General features: G+C 35.9%; 1 long non-coding RNA gene and 1 gene segment (V, D, J or C); both read right to left on the minus strand.

Moving 5' to 3' along the window:
• Window positions 1-10,390: 10,390 nt before the first annotated feature.
• On the minus strand, window positions 10,391-10,866 carry LOC141282353 (T cell receptor alpha variable 18-like). The segment is given in 2 exon segments: window positions 10,391-10,698; window positions 10,827-10,866. Coding segments are annotated over 2 exon segments (348 nt in total).
• A 4,340-nt stretch (window positions 10,867-15,206) lies between these two features.
• On the minus strand, window positions 15,207-15,947 carry LOC135764873 (uncharacterized). Its single transcript, XR_010540323.2, has 4 exons — window positions 15,859-15,947; window positions 15,700-15,738; window positions 15,437-15,521; window positions 15,207-15,292 (listed from the first exon to the last, which is right to left on the minus strand). It is a non-coding gene; the product is annotated as an uncharacterized lncRNA (long non-coding RNA).
• Window positions 15,948-16,392: the final 445 nt, after the last annotated feature.

The raw sequence follows: 16,392 nt of genomic DNA on the forward strand, positions 1-16,392 counted from the left end.
TTTACATTTAAAGAAAATTCATAATATGACCCCTTTAACGCTGGGGATGGACGGTCCTGTGTAGTATTGCTATTCTACCACTAGATGCTCTGCGTACGCATACTCAGAGGTGTGCGTATATTTACACACATTTGATAAATTCCACACTTTGCATAAAACTGTTCCAACGCAAACTTTACACACACTTCTGTTCATACGCACGCTTGATAAATGAGGCCCCTGGTACCCAGCATGCATTGCAGCATGAAGCTTTGTTGTTGATTGTCACCATTGTTGCGTTTCGTAGGCGGATTGAAGTGTCCCTAAAGGCTACGGGCAATGTTCTGTTAATCTACGGACAACGTTCTAAAAATCTACAGAATTTTCAGTTGTCGAATAAAATAAAATGTCTGTGAACATAACAGAGAAAAGTGCAAGCAATTTTCTGCCAGGACATCATCCGTTTTTTTTGCGGATTATTTTGTTAGAGTCTGGGGTTTAAAGGGTTAAATGTGTAAGATATAAAAACACAAACATAGTTGATTTAAGCTGGTCTGGCAAAGCTGGTCAAACTGCCCTTCCAGCCTGGTCAAGTTGGTGGGTGAGCTGGATTTGGATGATGACCAGCTAAGACCAGCTAAAAAAGTTGCCAAACCCCCTCTAAAACAAGCCTGCTACAACAGCTAAACCTGTTAAAATTAGACTGAGAGATCAATCAACTTTAGCTGGTTTAATTCAGCAGGGCGGGTAAACCCTCAGCAGGTGTTACTGTGCCCTGTAAGAATTTTGTGGTTTACATAAAGAACCACTGTGGTTTGATATTAACTTGATTAAAAACTGTTCAAAGCAATAACTGTTTTTGAGTTTTTGTAAAGCCTCTCAGGTATTTTGTATCACTGGGCTCCAACTCTTAAAGCACAGTAATATAAAGCTGAATCTGACAGAGATACACTGTCAATAATGAGTTCAGTGGATGAATCTGATGTAGTTGACTTAAACCGATGATCTGCTATATTCTCTTCATTTCTCCATGATCGAGCACCTTTATACAGTAAATATTGAGGTTCACTGTTAAAATTCTGTCTGTACCAGTAAAGCAGAACATAATTGTTGGTTGTAACATATGTGCAGCTCAGTGTCAAAGATTCTCCTTCAGTCTTGATTATATTTGTATTCTTGTCTTTTGGTTGAATGCTTTCAGCAAATCCACCTGCAAACAAAGAAATTGGTTAAATTGGTAAGATCTCATTGAAAATGTAGTCTTTTACATTTGGTACAGTGAAACATGAGTGTTAAACAGCCTTATTATAAGGTTATATTACATTGATATTAATACTTCATTTTAACACCATACTACTTTCAAGTTTGAAAATATTTGAGTTTGACAGTGAGCATATTACCTGACACAGATATAAGAATCAGCAGAATATATTTCTCCATGTTTCTGTGTTATGTCTTAACTAGCATTATGAATGTATGAATGCCAGGAAGACAGCTTGTTGTAAGCTATAATGTGGGTGTGGTTTCAGACTTTAAGATCATCCTTTAATATTCCATGGTAAATACAGAGATGCCACTAAAATAAAACAATACTTAGCATCATGGGTAAGATCTTTAAGATGAGAACTACAACATTTTAGTCTCACAATTCCATTCAAAAGCTTCAATGGAGCATATTGGGTAAATTTCACAATCTTGGCAAGAACATCTGGGGTTGATTTTTCACACCAAAATGAAAGAAAAACACTTTACAATACAATAGGTTCATTAGTTAACATTAGTTAATGTTAGTGTTGTAGTTGAGTCCAAGCCGATACACAGATGAAAGGGCTAAACTAATAGAAGAATTTAAGAAGAAAGGTGTACAACAACTAACACGAGCTTTTGGATCTAGAGGAAGGGGATAGTTTATTAATTAAATTCTTAAATAGTACTAATTTAATAAATAGAATATAGATAGAATAATAATAATAATAATTATTATTATTATTATTAATCCTCTCTGGACTGTGACGGACTTGAGCTGTAGATGGTGGAGCTGGAACACGAAGCAACATCGAAAGCCTGAGTCCTGAATGGTCTGGGGGAAGGATTATAGTGTCTCTGATCCATTACCCACAGTAGATGGCGGTAATGCTCTTTTAAGAATACGAGCCGCCAATAAGCTCAAAGAAGAAGAAGAAGAGTCCAAGACCGACTCGAGACCGGGGCTGTTTCTCAATTCTAAGAACGCAAAGAACGGACTTGCGTTCTCGTGGAGACTGGTCTTGCAAGGCGACCTTGGAAGAACGAACTCAGAAGGTTGCGAGAACACAGAACGCACTTGTGAGAATTGAGCTATTTGCGATCTTCCTGTTTGTCACGTGACCTCCCCAGATTTCAGCGTGCAAGTCTGCACTCGATGCATCCCCGATATCAAGAACTCATCTGGGTATTTTCACACGTCCTCTGTACTTGCGTTCTTGAGAATTGAAATTGAACTTCGACTGTTAATGATGACGTAGAGCGAGGACACAAGGACGCAAGATCGCTGAAGAACGCATATTGAGAAACAGCCCGGGTCAATCACGCTGTGTTAATTGAATTAATTGATTTCACCTGCAGTGTGTTAAAGCAACATTGAAGCAGTGTTAGAGTCAATTGTATACTTAAAGGGGACATATTATGAGATTTTTTTAAAGATGAAAACTAAGTCTAAAATAGGTCTGAGCAAAAGTGTGCCGTTTTGGGTGTGTCATTTAAAATGCAAATGAGCGGATGAAGTGCAACCACTGATCACAATGATGGTGGTTTGTTGCAATTGAAACTCAATTGTGCTGTGAAATATTTTATCTCTCTCTTTCTCTCCATACTAAATGGTTGTGCTGTGGTTGGATAGTGCAGATAAAGAGGGCGGTATTACCTTATTCTGACATCACAATAAGGGCCAAATTACAATGACCTATTTTTCACATGCTTGCAGAAAATGGTTTACCAAAACTAAGTTATTGGGTTGATCTTTTTAACATTTTCTAGGTTGATAGAAGCACTGGGGACACAATTATAGCACTTAAACATGGAAAAAGTCAGATTTTCATAATATGTCCCCTTTAAGTCAGGGGTGGGGAACCCTGGTCCTGGAGGGCCACTGTCCTGCAGAGTTTTGTTCCAACCCTAATTAAACACACCTGAAAAATTAAATAAAAGTATTAAGGATCACTTGGAAATGAAATTCAGCTGTGTTTGATTAGGGTTGGAACTAAACTCTGCAGGACAGTGGCCCTCCAGGACCCAGGGTTCCACACTCCTGACTTAAGTGATCATTTAAGTGATGTTTTTTTTTTTTTTGATTATTGAAGACATGGTGGGTGAGCTGGTTTTGGATGATGACCAGCTAAGACCAGCTAAAAAAGTTGCCAAACCCCCTCTAAAACAAGTGATGTTTTTTGATTATTGAAAGGGGTCATATTATAAGATATGTTTACGGTGTAAAATAAATCTTTGCTGTTCCGGAGTGTGTATGTGAAGTTTTAGCTCAAAATACCATATAGATAATTTATTATAGCATGTTAAAATTGCACATTTGTAGGCCTGAGCAAAAGTGTGCTGTTGAAAGCAATAAACGCAAGATTGGACCGAATGAAGATTGATATGGAGAAACAAGTAAACGCGAGAATTGATAGCATGGAAAAGCAAGTGTATTTCAGAATTGATAAGTTGTGTGAATCAATGGAGAAGATGATGGCTGAAAGTCAGAGCGTTGTGCTGAAAGAAATGGAGAAGGCCATAAAAGACATGAAGATAAATCTGGACACTGAAGTGGGCATTATGTGTGCATGAATGGAAAATATAGAGAAGAAAATGTTCGAGAATAAGGCAAAGAAAATGAGTTTTGACCCGGATGTTTCGCTGATTGTTGTGGGGCTTCCTCAGACTGAGGGAGAGGAGGATTTAATGGCTAAAGTGAAAGACCTGTTTTATGTCGGTCTTGGATGTGACACTGCGCTCTGTCCCGCTGCTGTGGAACGGATGCGGGCGCGCGGAGCCCGGCCGGGGTTTGTAAAAGCGGAGCTGAACTCGGCACAGGAGAAAGTGGTTTGCTGCGAAGAAAAACGCATTTGCGAGATAATGACAGCTTCAAGGATATATAACATCTTCGTCTTCAGCAAAATCACATGCCGAACACATGATGGAACTTAACTTTAGAACTTTGACCCGTGAAACCGCAGTTGGGAAGGATTATTATGTGGCAGCTAATGGACGCATGGTGAAACGGATGCAGTCGTCTCGACGTGTGATGAAAGAGGGATCGGCAGCTGATGGCAGTCATGCTTGAGAAAGGTTTGCCCAGCCCTGCAGGTTTGGTAATGAAAAGTTTTTGTGAGCTCACTGGAATGTTAACGGATGGACGCTGTCAAACTGTGAACTCAGGAAAGTGCTACTTAAAGGGGACATATTATTAGATTTTTTTTTAAGATGTAAACTAAGTCTTAAAGGGGTCATATGATGAAAATGTTAGCATTGCCACTTTGTAGGTGTGAGCAAAAATAGGTCATTGAAATTTGGCTTTCATTATGATGTCATAAGGATATCTTATTAGAATAATACCGCCTCCTTAATCTGAATTCTCCAACCACTGCACTGCCGTTTAGTGCAGAGAGAAAGAGAGAGAAAAGAAGGACTTGACAGCACAATAGAGTTTGAATTACAACAAACCACCATCATTGTGATTAGTATCTGCATTTTAGCCGCTCATTTGCATTTTAAAAAACACACCCAAAACGACACATTTTTGGACTTGACAGCACAATAGAGTTTCAATTACAACAAACCACCATCATTGTGATCAGTGTTTGCACTTCATCCGCTCATTTGCATTTTAAAAAACACACCCAAAACGACACATTTTTGCTCAAACCTACAAAGTGGCAATGCTAACATTTTCATCATATGACCCCTTTAATCTAGGTCTGAGCAAAAGTGTGCCGTTTTGGGTGTGTCATTTAAAATGCAAATGAGCGGCTGAAGTGCAAACACTGATCACAATGATGGTGGTTTGTTGTAATTGAAACTCAATTGTAATGTCAAGTCCTTCTTTTTTTTCTCTTTCTCTTTGAACTAAATGTCAGTGCTGTGGTTGGATAGTGCAGATAAAGGGGGCGGTATTACCTTATTCTGACATCACAATAGGAGCCAAATTACAATGACCTATTTTTTCACATGCTTGCAGAGAATGGTTTACCAAAACTAAGTTACTGGGTTGATCTTTTTCACATTTTCTAGGTTGATAGAAGCACTGGGGACACAATTATAGCAGTTAAACATGAAAAAAAGTCAGATTTTCATAATATGTCCCCTTTAAATCTTTAGACCCTGACTTTATTTCTTTGAATGAAACTCACTCATGCAAGGATATACTGGTCTTTGATGGATTTACCTGGTTTGGACATAATCGTATTGCCCATAAGAGGGCTGTTAAAGCCTCGGGTGGAGTTGGATTTTTTGTTAAAAATGCTGTGTTGGAGCGATATTCAGTTAGTATTGTTGATAAAACATTTGATGGAATACTTTGTTTACATTTTGAGCATAGAGAATCGCAATACTCTTTTATTTTAATTCCATGTTATTTGTCTCCAGAATCATCTGTCTGGGGCAGGAATGCAGATCTTTATTTCAGCCATTTATGGGCTTTGTTATATACTATTACTGAAAAGGTGAACTCAATTTATATATGTGGTGATGTTAACAGCAGAACTGGGGCGCTTAAGGACCATGTGGAAGGAGATGACATCCTTCCTCGGATAGTTTTGGATATGAATGTAAATAAGCATGGTCATACTTTTGTGGAATTTCTGAGGGACTCAAAATGTTGTATACTTAATGGGAGGATAAATCCTGAAAATTATAATTTTACTTCCATTTCTGTAAGGGGTAAAGCGGTGGTGTTTGACACTTAAATAAATATATCATTCACTCATTAAAAATGTGTCAACTTGTTAATCAACAACATTTGTTATTTTATCTGTTATTAAAAGGCTTTATTGGGTTATAGTTGTTACAATAAGAAAAAATCCTCAAAATGAAGAAAAAAATCAGGTGTTTATAAATCAAATTTTTTTAAGAAATATGGGATTTTTTTAACGCATATCCAGATATCAAGAATCTGCACATAAATTACAATCATGTTGACATAATTCATGTTGCAGTGCATTCTGGGACCCACTGCAATATAAACTCATGACTCCCATCATGCATTGCAACATGAATTATGTCACCATGATTGTGATTCATGTGCCGATTCTTAAAGGGGTCATATTGTGAGAGATTTTGAAGATGTAAAATATATCTTTGCTGTTCCGGAGTGAGTATGTGAAGTTTTAGCTCAAAATACCATAAAGTTAATTTATTATAGCATGGTAAAATTGCTCATTTGTAGGCCTGAGCAAAAGTGTTCTGTTTTAGGGTGTGTCGTTTAAAATGCAAATGAGTGGGTGAAATACAAACACTGATCACGATGATGGTGGTTCGTTGTAATTAAAACTCAGTTGTGCTGTCAAGTCCTTCATTTCTCACTCTTTCTCTCCGCACTAAACTGCAGTGCTGTGGTTGGAGAGTGCAGATAAAGGGGGCGGTATTATTGTAATTTGCCTTGCTACCTACCTCACAAAACAGGCAAAATCTGAACGACCTAATTTTTCACATGCTTGCAGAAAATGGCATACTCAAATTAAAGGGGACATATTATGAGATTTTTTTTTAAGATGTAAACTAAGTCTTAATCTAGGTCCGAGCAAAAGTCTGCCGTTTTGGGTGTGTCATTTAAAATGCAAATGAGCGGCTGAAGTGCAAACACTGATCACAATGATGGTGGTTTGTTGTAATTGAAACTCAATTGTGCTGTCAAGTCCTTCTTTTCCCTCTCTTCTCTCTGAACTAAATGTCAGTGCTGTGGTTGGATAGTGCAGATAAAGGGGGCGGTATTACCTTATTCTGATATCATAATAGGAGCCAAATTACAATGACCTATTTTTTCACATGCTTGCAGTGAATGGTTTACCAAAACTAAGTTACTGGGTTGATCTTTTTCACATTTTCTAGGTTGATAGAAGCACTGGGGACACAATTATAGCAGTTAAACATGGAAAAAGTCAGATTTTCATAATATGTCCCCTTTAAGTTACTGGGTTTACCTTTATCAATTTTCTAGGTTGATAGAAGCACTGGGGACCCAATTATAACACTTAAACATGAAAAAAGTCAAATTTTCACGCTATGACCCCTTTAATATCTGGCTGTGTGTTGAAAAATATTTCCCAACATAAAAAAATTAGATTTATAAACACCTGATTGTCTTCATTCTGATGATTTTTATTTGTTCTAGTAGACAAAATGAAAACAGATAAACGCTTTTAATAAAAGACAAATAAACAAAAGTATTTATTTCTTACATAAGCTATGATAGCCTTTTGTTTTTAACTTTTTTGCAACAATTGATGCGTTTTTTCAAAGATTAATAGCAAAGAGTAAAACTGTCCAACTAAAGGAAACGCTGATCACAATTACGTTGACCAAACATTTTCAATAAAACATCAACATCTTAAACTCTGATTTTTTTATTTATTTAAGATTAAACTTTATCTATGAGCAGTGCTATGTTGTTGAACACTCATTCATATATAAAGATTACATTATTTTATCAGCTTAACAAATTTTTTCTACAAAAATACACGTGATGTTTATGTTTTTTGACTCAGAACTCATAAACCACATTTGTTTTTGTATTGATTTCCCGAACCCCATTTGGACGTCTACTTGGCGTCCAAAAGGGGTCATAGTCAGACGTCCAGATACTGTACCAGATTTGCACGTTGTATAGACGTACAGATAAGGTCCAGGACCAACCGATGATCTGCACGTCGGGAAGACGTCTCATGTTTGGGGGGACATGACCTATTTATGAGAATGTATGGTATGTATTATCATGAAAAAGTTATTTCAGTTCAGCTTATGTACTTCAAGTACTAACATAAACCGCTCTGGTTGTAATTTTAGGTTTTAAACAGAGATGGCGATAGAGAGGCAAAAGTGAAAGATTGCAGCTTTTGGGCCCTATTTTAACAATCTGAAACGCAAGTGTGAAGCGCAAAACGCAAGTGACTTTGTGGGCTGATCTTGGGCGCTGTTGCTATTTTCCCGGCGGGAGAAATAACTCTTGTGCCGGGCGCAAATCAATAAGGGGTTTGTCTGAAGTAGGTTCATTATTCATAGGTGTGGTTTGGGCGTAACCTCAAATAAACCAATCAGAACGTCATCCAACATTCCCTTTAAACGCAAGTGCGCAAGTTCCATGGCGGGTTGCTATTTTTATGACGGATTTACCAGGCGCACGCCAGGAGCGGTTCACAGCCGAGGAGACCGACTTTCTTGTAAGAGCAGTCAAAGACAGAGAAGTTGTTTTGTGTGGGGATAGGAGAAACCCGCCCAAATCAGCGTCGGTTAAACAGGCGTGGGAGGAAATAGGCATCCCCAGGACGTTGCGCCGCAAGCGCTTCAATGATGTCAGGAGACAGGGGAATCCCAAGCTTGCCAGCATAAATCGGGCACACCGTGTAACTGGAGGTGGATCTGCCTCCACACAGGACCTGACGCCAGCAGAGGACATCGCTGCGTCCACCCTCACCGCTGAAAGTGTTGAAGGCTGTTTGGGGGCTTTGAAATCGGACCCAAGAAACGCAAGCAGTCCAACCCCAAAGTACTCTTACAAATCCAGTTCACATACATTAAGGTTTCTTATGAAAACATTTTAATTATTATTTACATAAAATAAACATAATACAGACACACAACAAACTTATGAAAATATTTTATTCGTTATTTGCATGAGAATTTTTTAACGCAGCCACACAATAAATAAAAACTATCACCACAATGCTCACCACAATGATTTCCCTTATCTCGTTTATTAATATTTTTTATTGTAACAATTTATGATTTGCAAAAATAACTGTTGCATCTGTGTAGATTAGAAAAGCAAAGTGTGTGCGCGTTGTGCACGCTATACATTATGGTCTAGCATGTGCCCTTAAAATAGCATAATGAACAACGTGCAACGCGCCACTGACTTTAGACTAGTTTTTTTTGGTCAGTGGCGCAATTGTGTTTTGAAACTGGAAAATAGCATCAGGGATGGTTTGCGCCGGAACACGCCTCCTTTTTTGCGCTGAACCGCCCAGGGAGCGCAAGTTCATTCCCTAGTTTGCCGACGTGCGTCTGTGGAGGGAAAAACCCGCTGTGCGCTGGTGCAAAATACAAATGATACATGCGTCACTGACAAAGTCAATTGCGCTGGGTGCAAGATAGAGCCCTTTAAAGGGGTCATATGATGAAAATGTTAGCATTGCCACTTTGTAGGTGTGAGCAAAAATAGGTCATTGAAATTTGGCTTTCATTATGATGTCATAAGGATATCTTATTAGAATAATACCGCCTCCTTAATCTGAACTCTCCAACCACTGCACTGCCGTTTAGTGCAGAGAGAAAGAGAGAGAAAAGAAGGACTTGACAGCACAATTGAGTTTGAATTACAACAAACCACCATCATTGTGATCAGTGTTTGCACTTTATCCGCTCATTTGCATTTTAAAAAACACACCCAAAACGACACATTTTTGCTCAAACCTACAAAGTGGCAATGCTAACATTTTCATCATATGACCCCTTTAACTCTTTTTAAAACTGTAAGATGAAGTCATAAACACACACGGCAGTGTTCATTTATCTTTTGCATTTAATATTGTGACTTTCTTCAAAATATTATTATTACTTTGTCCAGAAACAGAGACAGTCTTTAAAAAAATTTGAGAAAGGAAATGTTTTACCAAAGTAAAAGTTATGATTTCGGTTTCCATGAAAAACAATATTTTAACTTTGTTTCAATATATATTTTTTATTGTGGGCTGAAGAACTATTTTGATTTATATTGAATTAAAATGTTTAAGTTTCAACCAAACCAAAAATATAGTTTCGAAAAAACTAATAAATTTAGGTGTAACAAATTACAGCAATTTCTTTAGTTGACCCAAAGTATATTTTTTTTCCAGTGTATCATGGTTTTATTGAGGCATAACTGAGTAGACCACACAAAAAAGTTGAAGGGCACTGAGGGCATACTGGTGGGCTGTGACAGAATTAGGGCACATGTATTTACCTGAATACAGCAAAAGTAGTTTCTAATCGGGTGGAAGATAGCACTGTTAACTTTTACCCCTCCATAACTCTCCAAACTTGCAGCAGGTGTTACTGTATTCTATCATTTACAAATTAGTTTGTGGTTCACATAAAGAACAACTGTGGTTTGATGTTTATCTGGTTAAAAACTGTTCAAAGCAATATCTGTGTGTGAGTTTTTGTAAAGCCTCTCAGGTATTTTGTATCACTGGGCTCCAACTCTCAGAGCACAGTAATATAAAGCTGAATCTGACAGAGTTACACTGTCAATAGTGAGTCCAGTGGATGATTTGGATGTTGTTGATTTAAAGCGTGGGTCTGGTATATCATCATAACCAGTATTTGATCGAGCACCTTTCCGCAGTATAAACTGAGGTTCACTGTTATGCTGTCTGTACCAGTAAAGATAAACATAACTGCTGCTTGCATCATATGTGCAGCTCATTGTCACAGATTCTCCTTCAGTCATTATATTTGTATCCTTATCTGGTTTAATGCTATCAGCAAATACACCTGCAGGAGAACAGAAAAGCAAATCAACATCAAGAAAAAAATACCATATTTAACATGTAATATACCAACAGTTTATGTATGGGTGAAAGTTTAACACATTTAAATCTAAGTTTTTAGTTGTGCTTTACCTTCTGCTGTTAAAAGAATGAGTAATATACATATCTCCATATTTATTGATATTATTACTTGCTTCATGAATGAAAGCTACATATGTAACTTGAGTTGAGAGAGTGCTTGTTGTAAAACGATAAGGTGTGTAAAGATGGGTGTGGTTTGTAACATTTAGACCTGCCTCTTATCCTTCACAAGATACTGAGCATGTAAAATCAGTTTAATGGAAAGATTCCATTTCATCCAGCGCTTTTTAACCAGCATCCAGCTTTAGTTGTCTAGACCAGACGAGATAGACATGCTGAGCATCTTGTTTCTTTTTCCACTATGGAAAAAAGTCAGGGGAGTGTTTTGTCATTTTAAAGGGGACATATTATGAAAATCTGACTTTTTCCATTTTTAAAGCTATAATTGTGTCCCCAGTGCTTCTATCAACCTAGAAAATTTGAAAAAGATCAACCCAGTAACTTAGTTTTGGTAAACCATTCTTTCCAAGCATGTGAAAAAATAGGTCATTGTACACTCTTAAGAAAAATGGTTCTATATAGTACCAAATAAGGGTTCTTCAGCTCGTAACAATAGCAGCACCCTCTTTGGTACTATATAGAACCCTTTTTTAGATGGTTCTATATAGAACCTTGCCTTAAAAAGTGCTACATAGAACCTCAGTGGCGCTATAAACAACCCTTTCATTTATCAGCAGTCACACTGTAAAAAATTGCTGTTAAAAAACAGCCAAATTTAACAGTATGATTCTGTTTTTTAACAAAAACAGAAGTATACTGTTAAATTCTGCATTCTGTAAAAAAACAGTTCTCAGAATAATGTGAATTTACAGCCCTGAGAGTCCACCGTTTAAGACTGTGTCCCAAATCACACCATACACCCTTATTCACTATTCCCTACATAAGTTTCCTAATGATCCACCTGAAATCAAGTCAATGAGTTCAGATACTGAAGCATTAATGATGGACACCTGCTGCTAATAAACAGAATCACTAAAGAAAAGAGAAATAAAAAAGAGAAGAGATGAGCAGAAACACTTACAAACACAAAGACTTAGATGAACATCAACTGAAAATAACACAACACATTAAATCTCTCCATATATCACCAGATGAGAATTAAACATTTCCACAAACACCATTACGATCTTCACTTAGAAACCACTTTGACTTGATTTCTGTTATACATCTACAGCAGTTCTTACTGAGAACAAACAGGCGTTTACTAGACTTTACAAGCAATTTCTTTAAAGTCACCATTATTGTGATCACTGTTCTCATTAGTTGGGCTCTTGACTTGGTTTACAGTCAGGTTGCTATAACTGTGTCTTTATGATGCATGTTTGTTATGGCAAAGAAACCCAAGAGATGATAGAGTCTCGTGAGGTTGGATGAGTGATTGTAGATCAGTAGTTTATTTTACCAGATTCATGGAGCTGAATCATAACAATTAATAATACTTAGGAATGTTTATGACTAAGTCTTTACATATTTGAATCAGAATCATAAGAATTATTATTAGTCCACTAATCTGATAGCTTGACAGAGTTGTCTACAAATGGATTTTTGCAAACTTGAAACCAGTTCTCAGATGACACTCACAGACATCAAGAATCAGCCTACGATTCTCAACTAGGGTGACAAAAGAAAATGGAAAAACAGTTCATCGGCCTAATGAGTTTTGTACTATGCAGATACCCAGCATGCATTGCAGCATGAAGCTTTTCATTTGATAGTCACCATTGTTGAGATTCATAGCCTGATTCTTGATGTCTGTGTATGAATTTTGCTTGCATTTTTATTTCATTTAATCCCAATGTTTTTAAGATTCCTCTGGCTACATCAACACTCGGTTTCTGTCACATTATAAGACTACTATATGGGCTTGACACCCATCTAATCACTTATGAGCTTCTGTATAAATCAGTAAATAACTTTTGACTCATGAGACAAACACCCTAACTGTCATTAGTCAGTGACAGTAATTTATTTATACTTTTTTGCCATATTCAATGTCTTTCAAATCACATTGATAAGCATGAATAAATATAACACCAAATAGCAAACCCAAGGATCAAGAGTCCTACTAAAGCAACCGCTGATCACAAGAATGGTAACTATTATTTAGTGATTAGACTATTAGACTATAGACTAAACTCAAAACAACTTGCACTGACATATCTTAAAATACATCAGTGCCCTTTGTTTCGCCTGAAAATGCACAAGTAATGTTTTTAGTTAGGCATGTTTGTTAAAACTTGTTATATTTCCTAATTAAACTATTCCTGGTTTAAGATAATACCTGTTCAGGAAACCACACATTATGATTTACTTCTCAGTAAGAGCTAATGTACATATAAAATAAAATCTAACTGGTTTGTAATAAGTGAAGATGGTAATGCTGTTTGTGGAGTTGTTTGATGATCTTCTTGTGAGATCTTAGGAAATCTGAGTGAGTTTGAGTCTCTTCTAAGTCTGTAAGTTGAGTTTCTGCTTGTTTTCTCTTTTATTCGGTTCTTGTTCATCTTTTATTCAGTGATTGTGTTTGTTAACAGCAGCTGTTCATCATTAATCACTCAATCATCACTTCATTATCTCATTCACTTCAACATTGGCTCTGTGTCTTTTACTCTTTGTAGTGTGGACACATTAAGCAGTGTTCTTTTGACACCAAGGATTTTGCGATGGGGTTTAAAGGGTTAAATATGTAAGATATAAAAACACAGAATGCTAATGTTTTTTAACAGTCCGAAGGAGACCGTAAAAAAACATTATCTTGCTGGCAACCAAGCTGCCAGTTGATTACTGTTATTTAACAGAATGTGCTGTGAAAAAACAGAAAACCTAACAGTCAAATTTGCATACAGAAATATGTTAATTTCACACAGACATTAGAGAAAAGTCCTTGTATTTTGTTTTTTAAATCATGTGAACTTAAAAACTGATCAGGGGATTTACACAAGATGATAATGTGAGAGATCTCTTAGTGTTTAATGTTCTGTTTTGTTAGGATTTGACTCAGTTTTTGGGTTACCATTGTGCTGAAGGGTAGTGTGGTTGTTTAGGTCAAGGACGGGCAATAGATCATTGATGTTATGCTGCCTGTTGTTTTATTTTAAAGCAGTAACTTTGTAGTTTGCTCATGATGAACTACATGAGATTTGTGTGAAAGTTTAAATGTTTGCAGTTCAATTTTAGAAGTAATATTTGTGTTCAATGGACTCAAATGAATTAAGTTCATAATACTAACACCACCATATAAATATATATTTATAAACTTGAATGGATCCTGCAATTGGTTTCCTAAATGAAATGAGTTGCTTTCAGGGCATTATAACATTAACATACTGTTAAAATAGGGGAGCTGTAAATTAACGAAGTAGAACTGTATTTTAACAGAGGCAGAACCGTAAAATAACATTATCTTGCTGGCAACCAAGCTGCCAGTTGATTACTGTTTTTTAACGGCACAATTTTTTACAGTGCAGGAGGATTATTTTTGTTTATATTTATGTTTTGTTTTTTATCTATAGCACTTTAGAAGGTTTAATAGTTTAAAAACATAACTGTTAGACATCAGAAAAATACTTTTATTTTCACTTTTTCATTACATGAGATATCATACAATAATAAATATGTGCATTAAAATCACATTAAGTTCAAAATATAGATCAAAATAAATATATGAATTATTATGCAAATATAACAAATCACTACTCAAATAAGATAGGGATTTTAAATAACAGCTTCAATATTAAATAAATGAACAATTAAATTTGGCAAAGAAAATCATTCTAAATAGACAACAATTACATGAAATCATTAAAATCATGACATATGCAACATCAAAACATGCAAATGATAATAAATACTGAATATTAACATATTATGACGTTACAGATTAAAACATTTTAGCACAAATAGATAGACGGCATAGAATACAAATGAATACAATGAATATACATTACTAACTGTAAAAATAAAAGTCAATAGGATTGTATCAATGTTTGTACTGTAGAATCTCGCCAAAAAAAGTCCATATTATTTTGTTTGCTGGATCATTGTGCATACTCCAATACTCCATCCAATGTTCTTTGTTGTGTGGCAGTGACGTTGAACATTTAGTCAGATAAGAGTAAGATAAGAGATGGTCAACTATTGTCATGTTGATCTTGAGACGCAGGCTGTGATAATCACAGATTCCCATCACTTTGCAGTGGTCATCATCATACAAGGTTGAGCATCAGGCCGAACAAGATTTGGGTCTGTCGGTCATGGGAGAAAGGATAACACATGGAGACAAAACAACTTAATATTATCCTGGAATTTGCTTACATACTGTATGTAAAACATGATTTGACAGAAGTTTTAATATGATTCTGTTCAAGCTACCTGTTTGTCAGTATATAGGTGAATGCTGTTATAAACCACTGTTATCAAGCCAATGGCGGACATGCAGAGCTTCACTCACGATCCACCTTAAACAGATATACAAAAATAATAAATAATTCTGCTATTACAAGTAAATGTGCCACAAGATCACACACACAATCTTCAAAATGTTTAAACAGTAAATAACTATTATTTTAATGTCAGCATTGAAAGAAACATGCATACATCACCTTTAAAAACAGGATGTGTCTCTCATATCAAGCGGTCATACGCACTGCCTTCACTCCCAGCAAGATTACCTCACATATAAAAACTCTGAAATATCAATAAAAAAAAACTAAACACATGTTGTACCACATTCTTTTGATATTAAGTTTAATACACTTAATGTAAAATATACATGTATATGCTTTTTAACACTTTAAGAAATCATTATCCTAAGTATTAAAGCAGAGTCCCTTACATATATCATTTAAAACAGTATGAAGCTTACCTGCTTTAAAGGGAATGAAGCTTACAGTATAAAGTTTACCTGTTATAAAATAAATAAAGTACAATAAGAACACAGAAAACTTCAATTTTCAAAATGTTTTAGCAGTAAATAACTATTATTATTTTAATGTCAGGATTGAAAGTAACATGCATACATCACCTTTAAAAGCAGGATGTGTCTCTCATATCAAGCGGTCACATGAACTGCCTTCACTCTCAGCAAGATTACCTCACATACCAAAACTTCTGAAATATCAATAAAAAAAACTAAACACATGTTGTACCACATTCTTTTGATATTAAGTTTAATACACTTAATGTAAAATATACATGTATATACTTTTTAACACTTTAAGAAATCATTATCCTAAGTATTAAAGCAGAGTCCCTTACATATATCATTTAAAACAGTATGAAGCTTAGCTGTTATAAAGGGAATGAAGCTTACCGTATAAAGTTTACCTGTTATAAAATAAATAAATTACAATAAGAACACACAAAACTTCAATTTTCATGTTTTTAACAGTAAATGATGATTATTTTCCCCTCTTACCTGTTTGTGTTGTTAGTCTGTCGGCGGTTCAGCAGGACTGATGATTCAGGGCTTTTACAGGTGAAATTAATCAAGAGGTAGCTTGAATTTAACTGACTAAATTTAAAATAAAAAAGGAGGGAATTAAAGAACCCTTTTTGT

Source organism: Paramisgurnus dabryanus, chromosome 6 (genome assembly GCF_030506205.2).
Source record: "Paramisgurnus dabryanus chromosome 6, PD_genome_1.1, whole genome shotgun sequence".
NCBI classification, from domain to species: Eukaryota; Metazoa; Chordata; class Actinopteri; order Cypriniformes; family Cobitidae; genus Paramisgurnus; species Paramisgurnus dabryanus.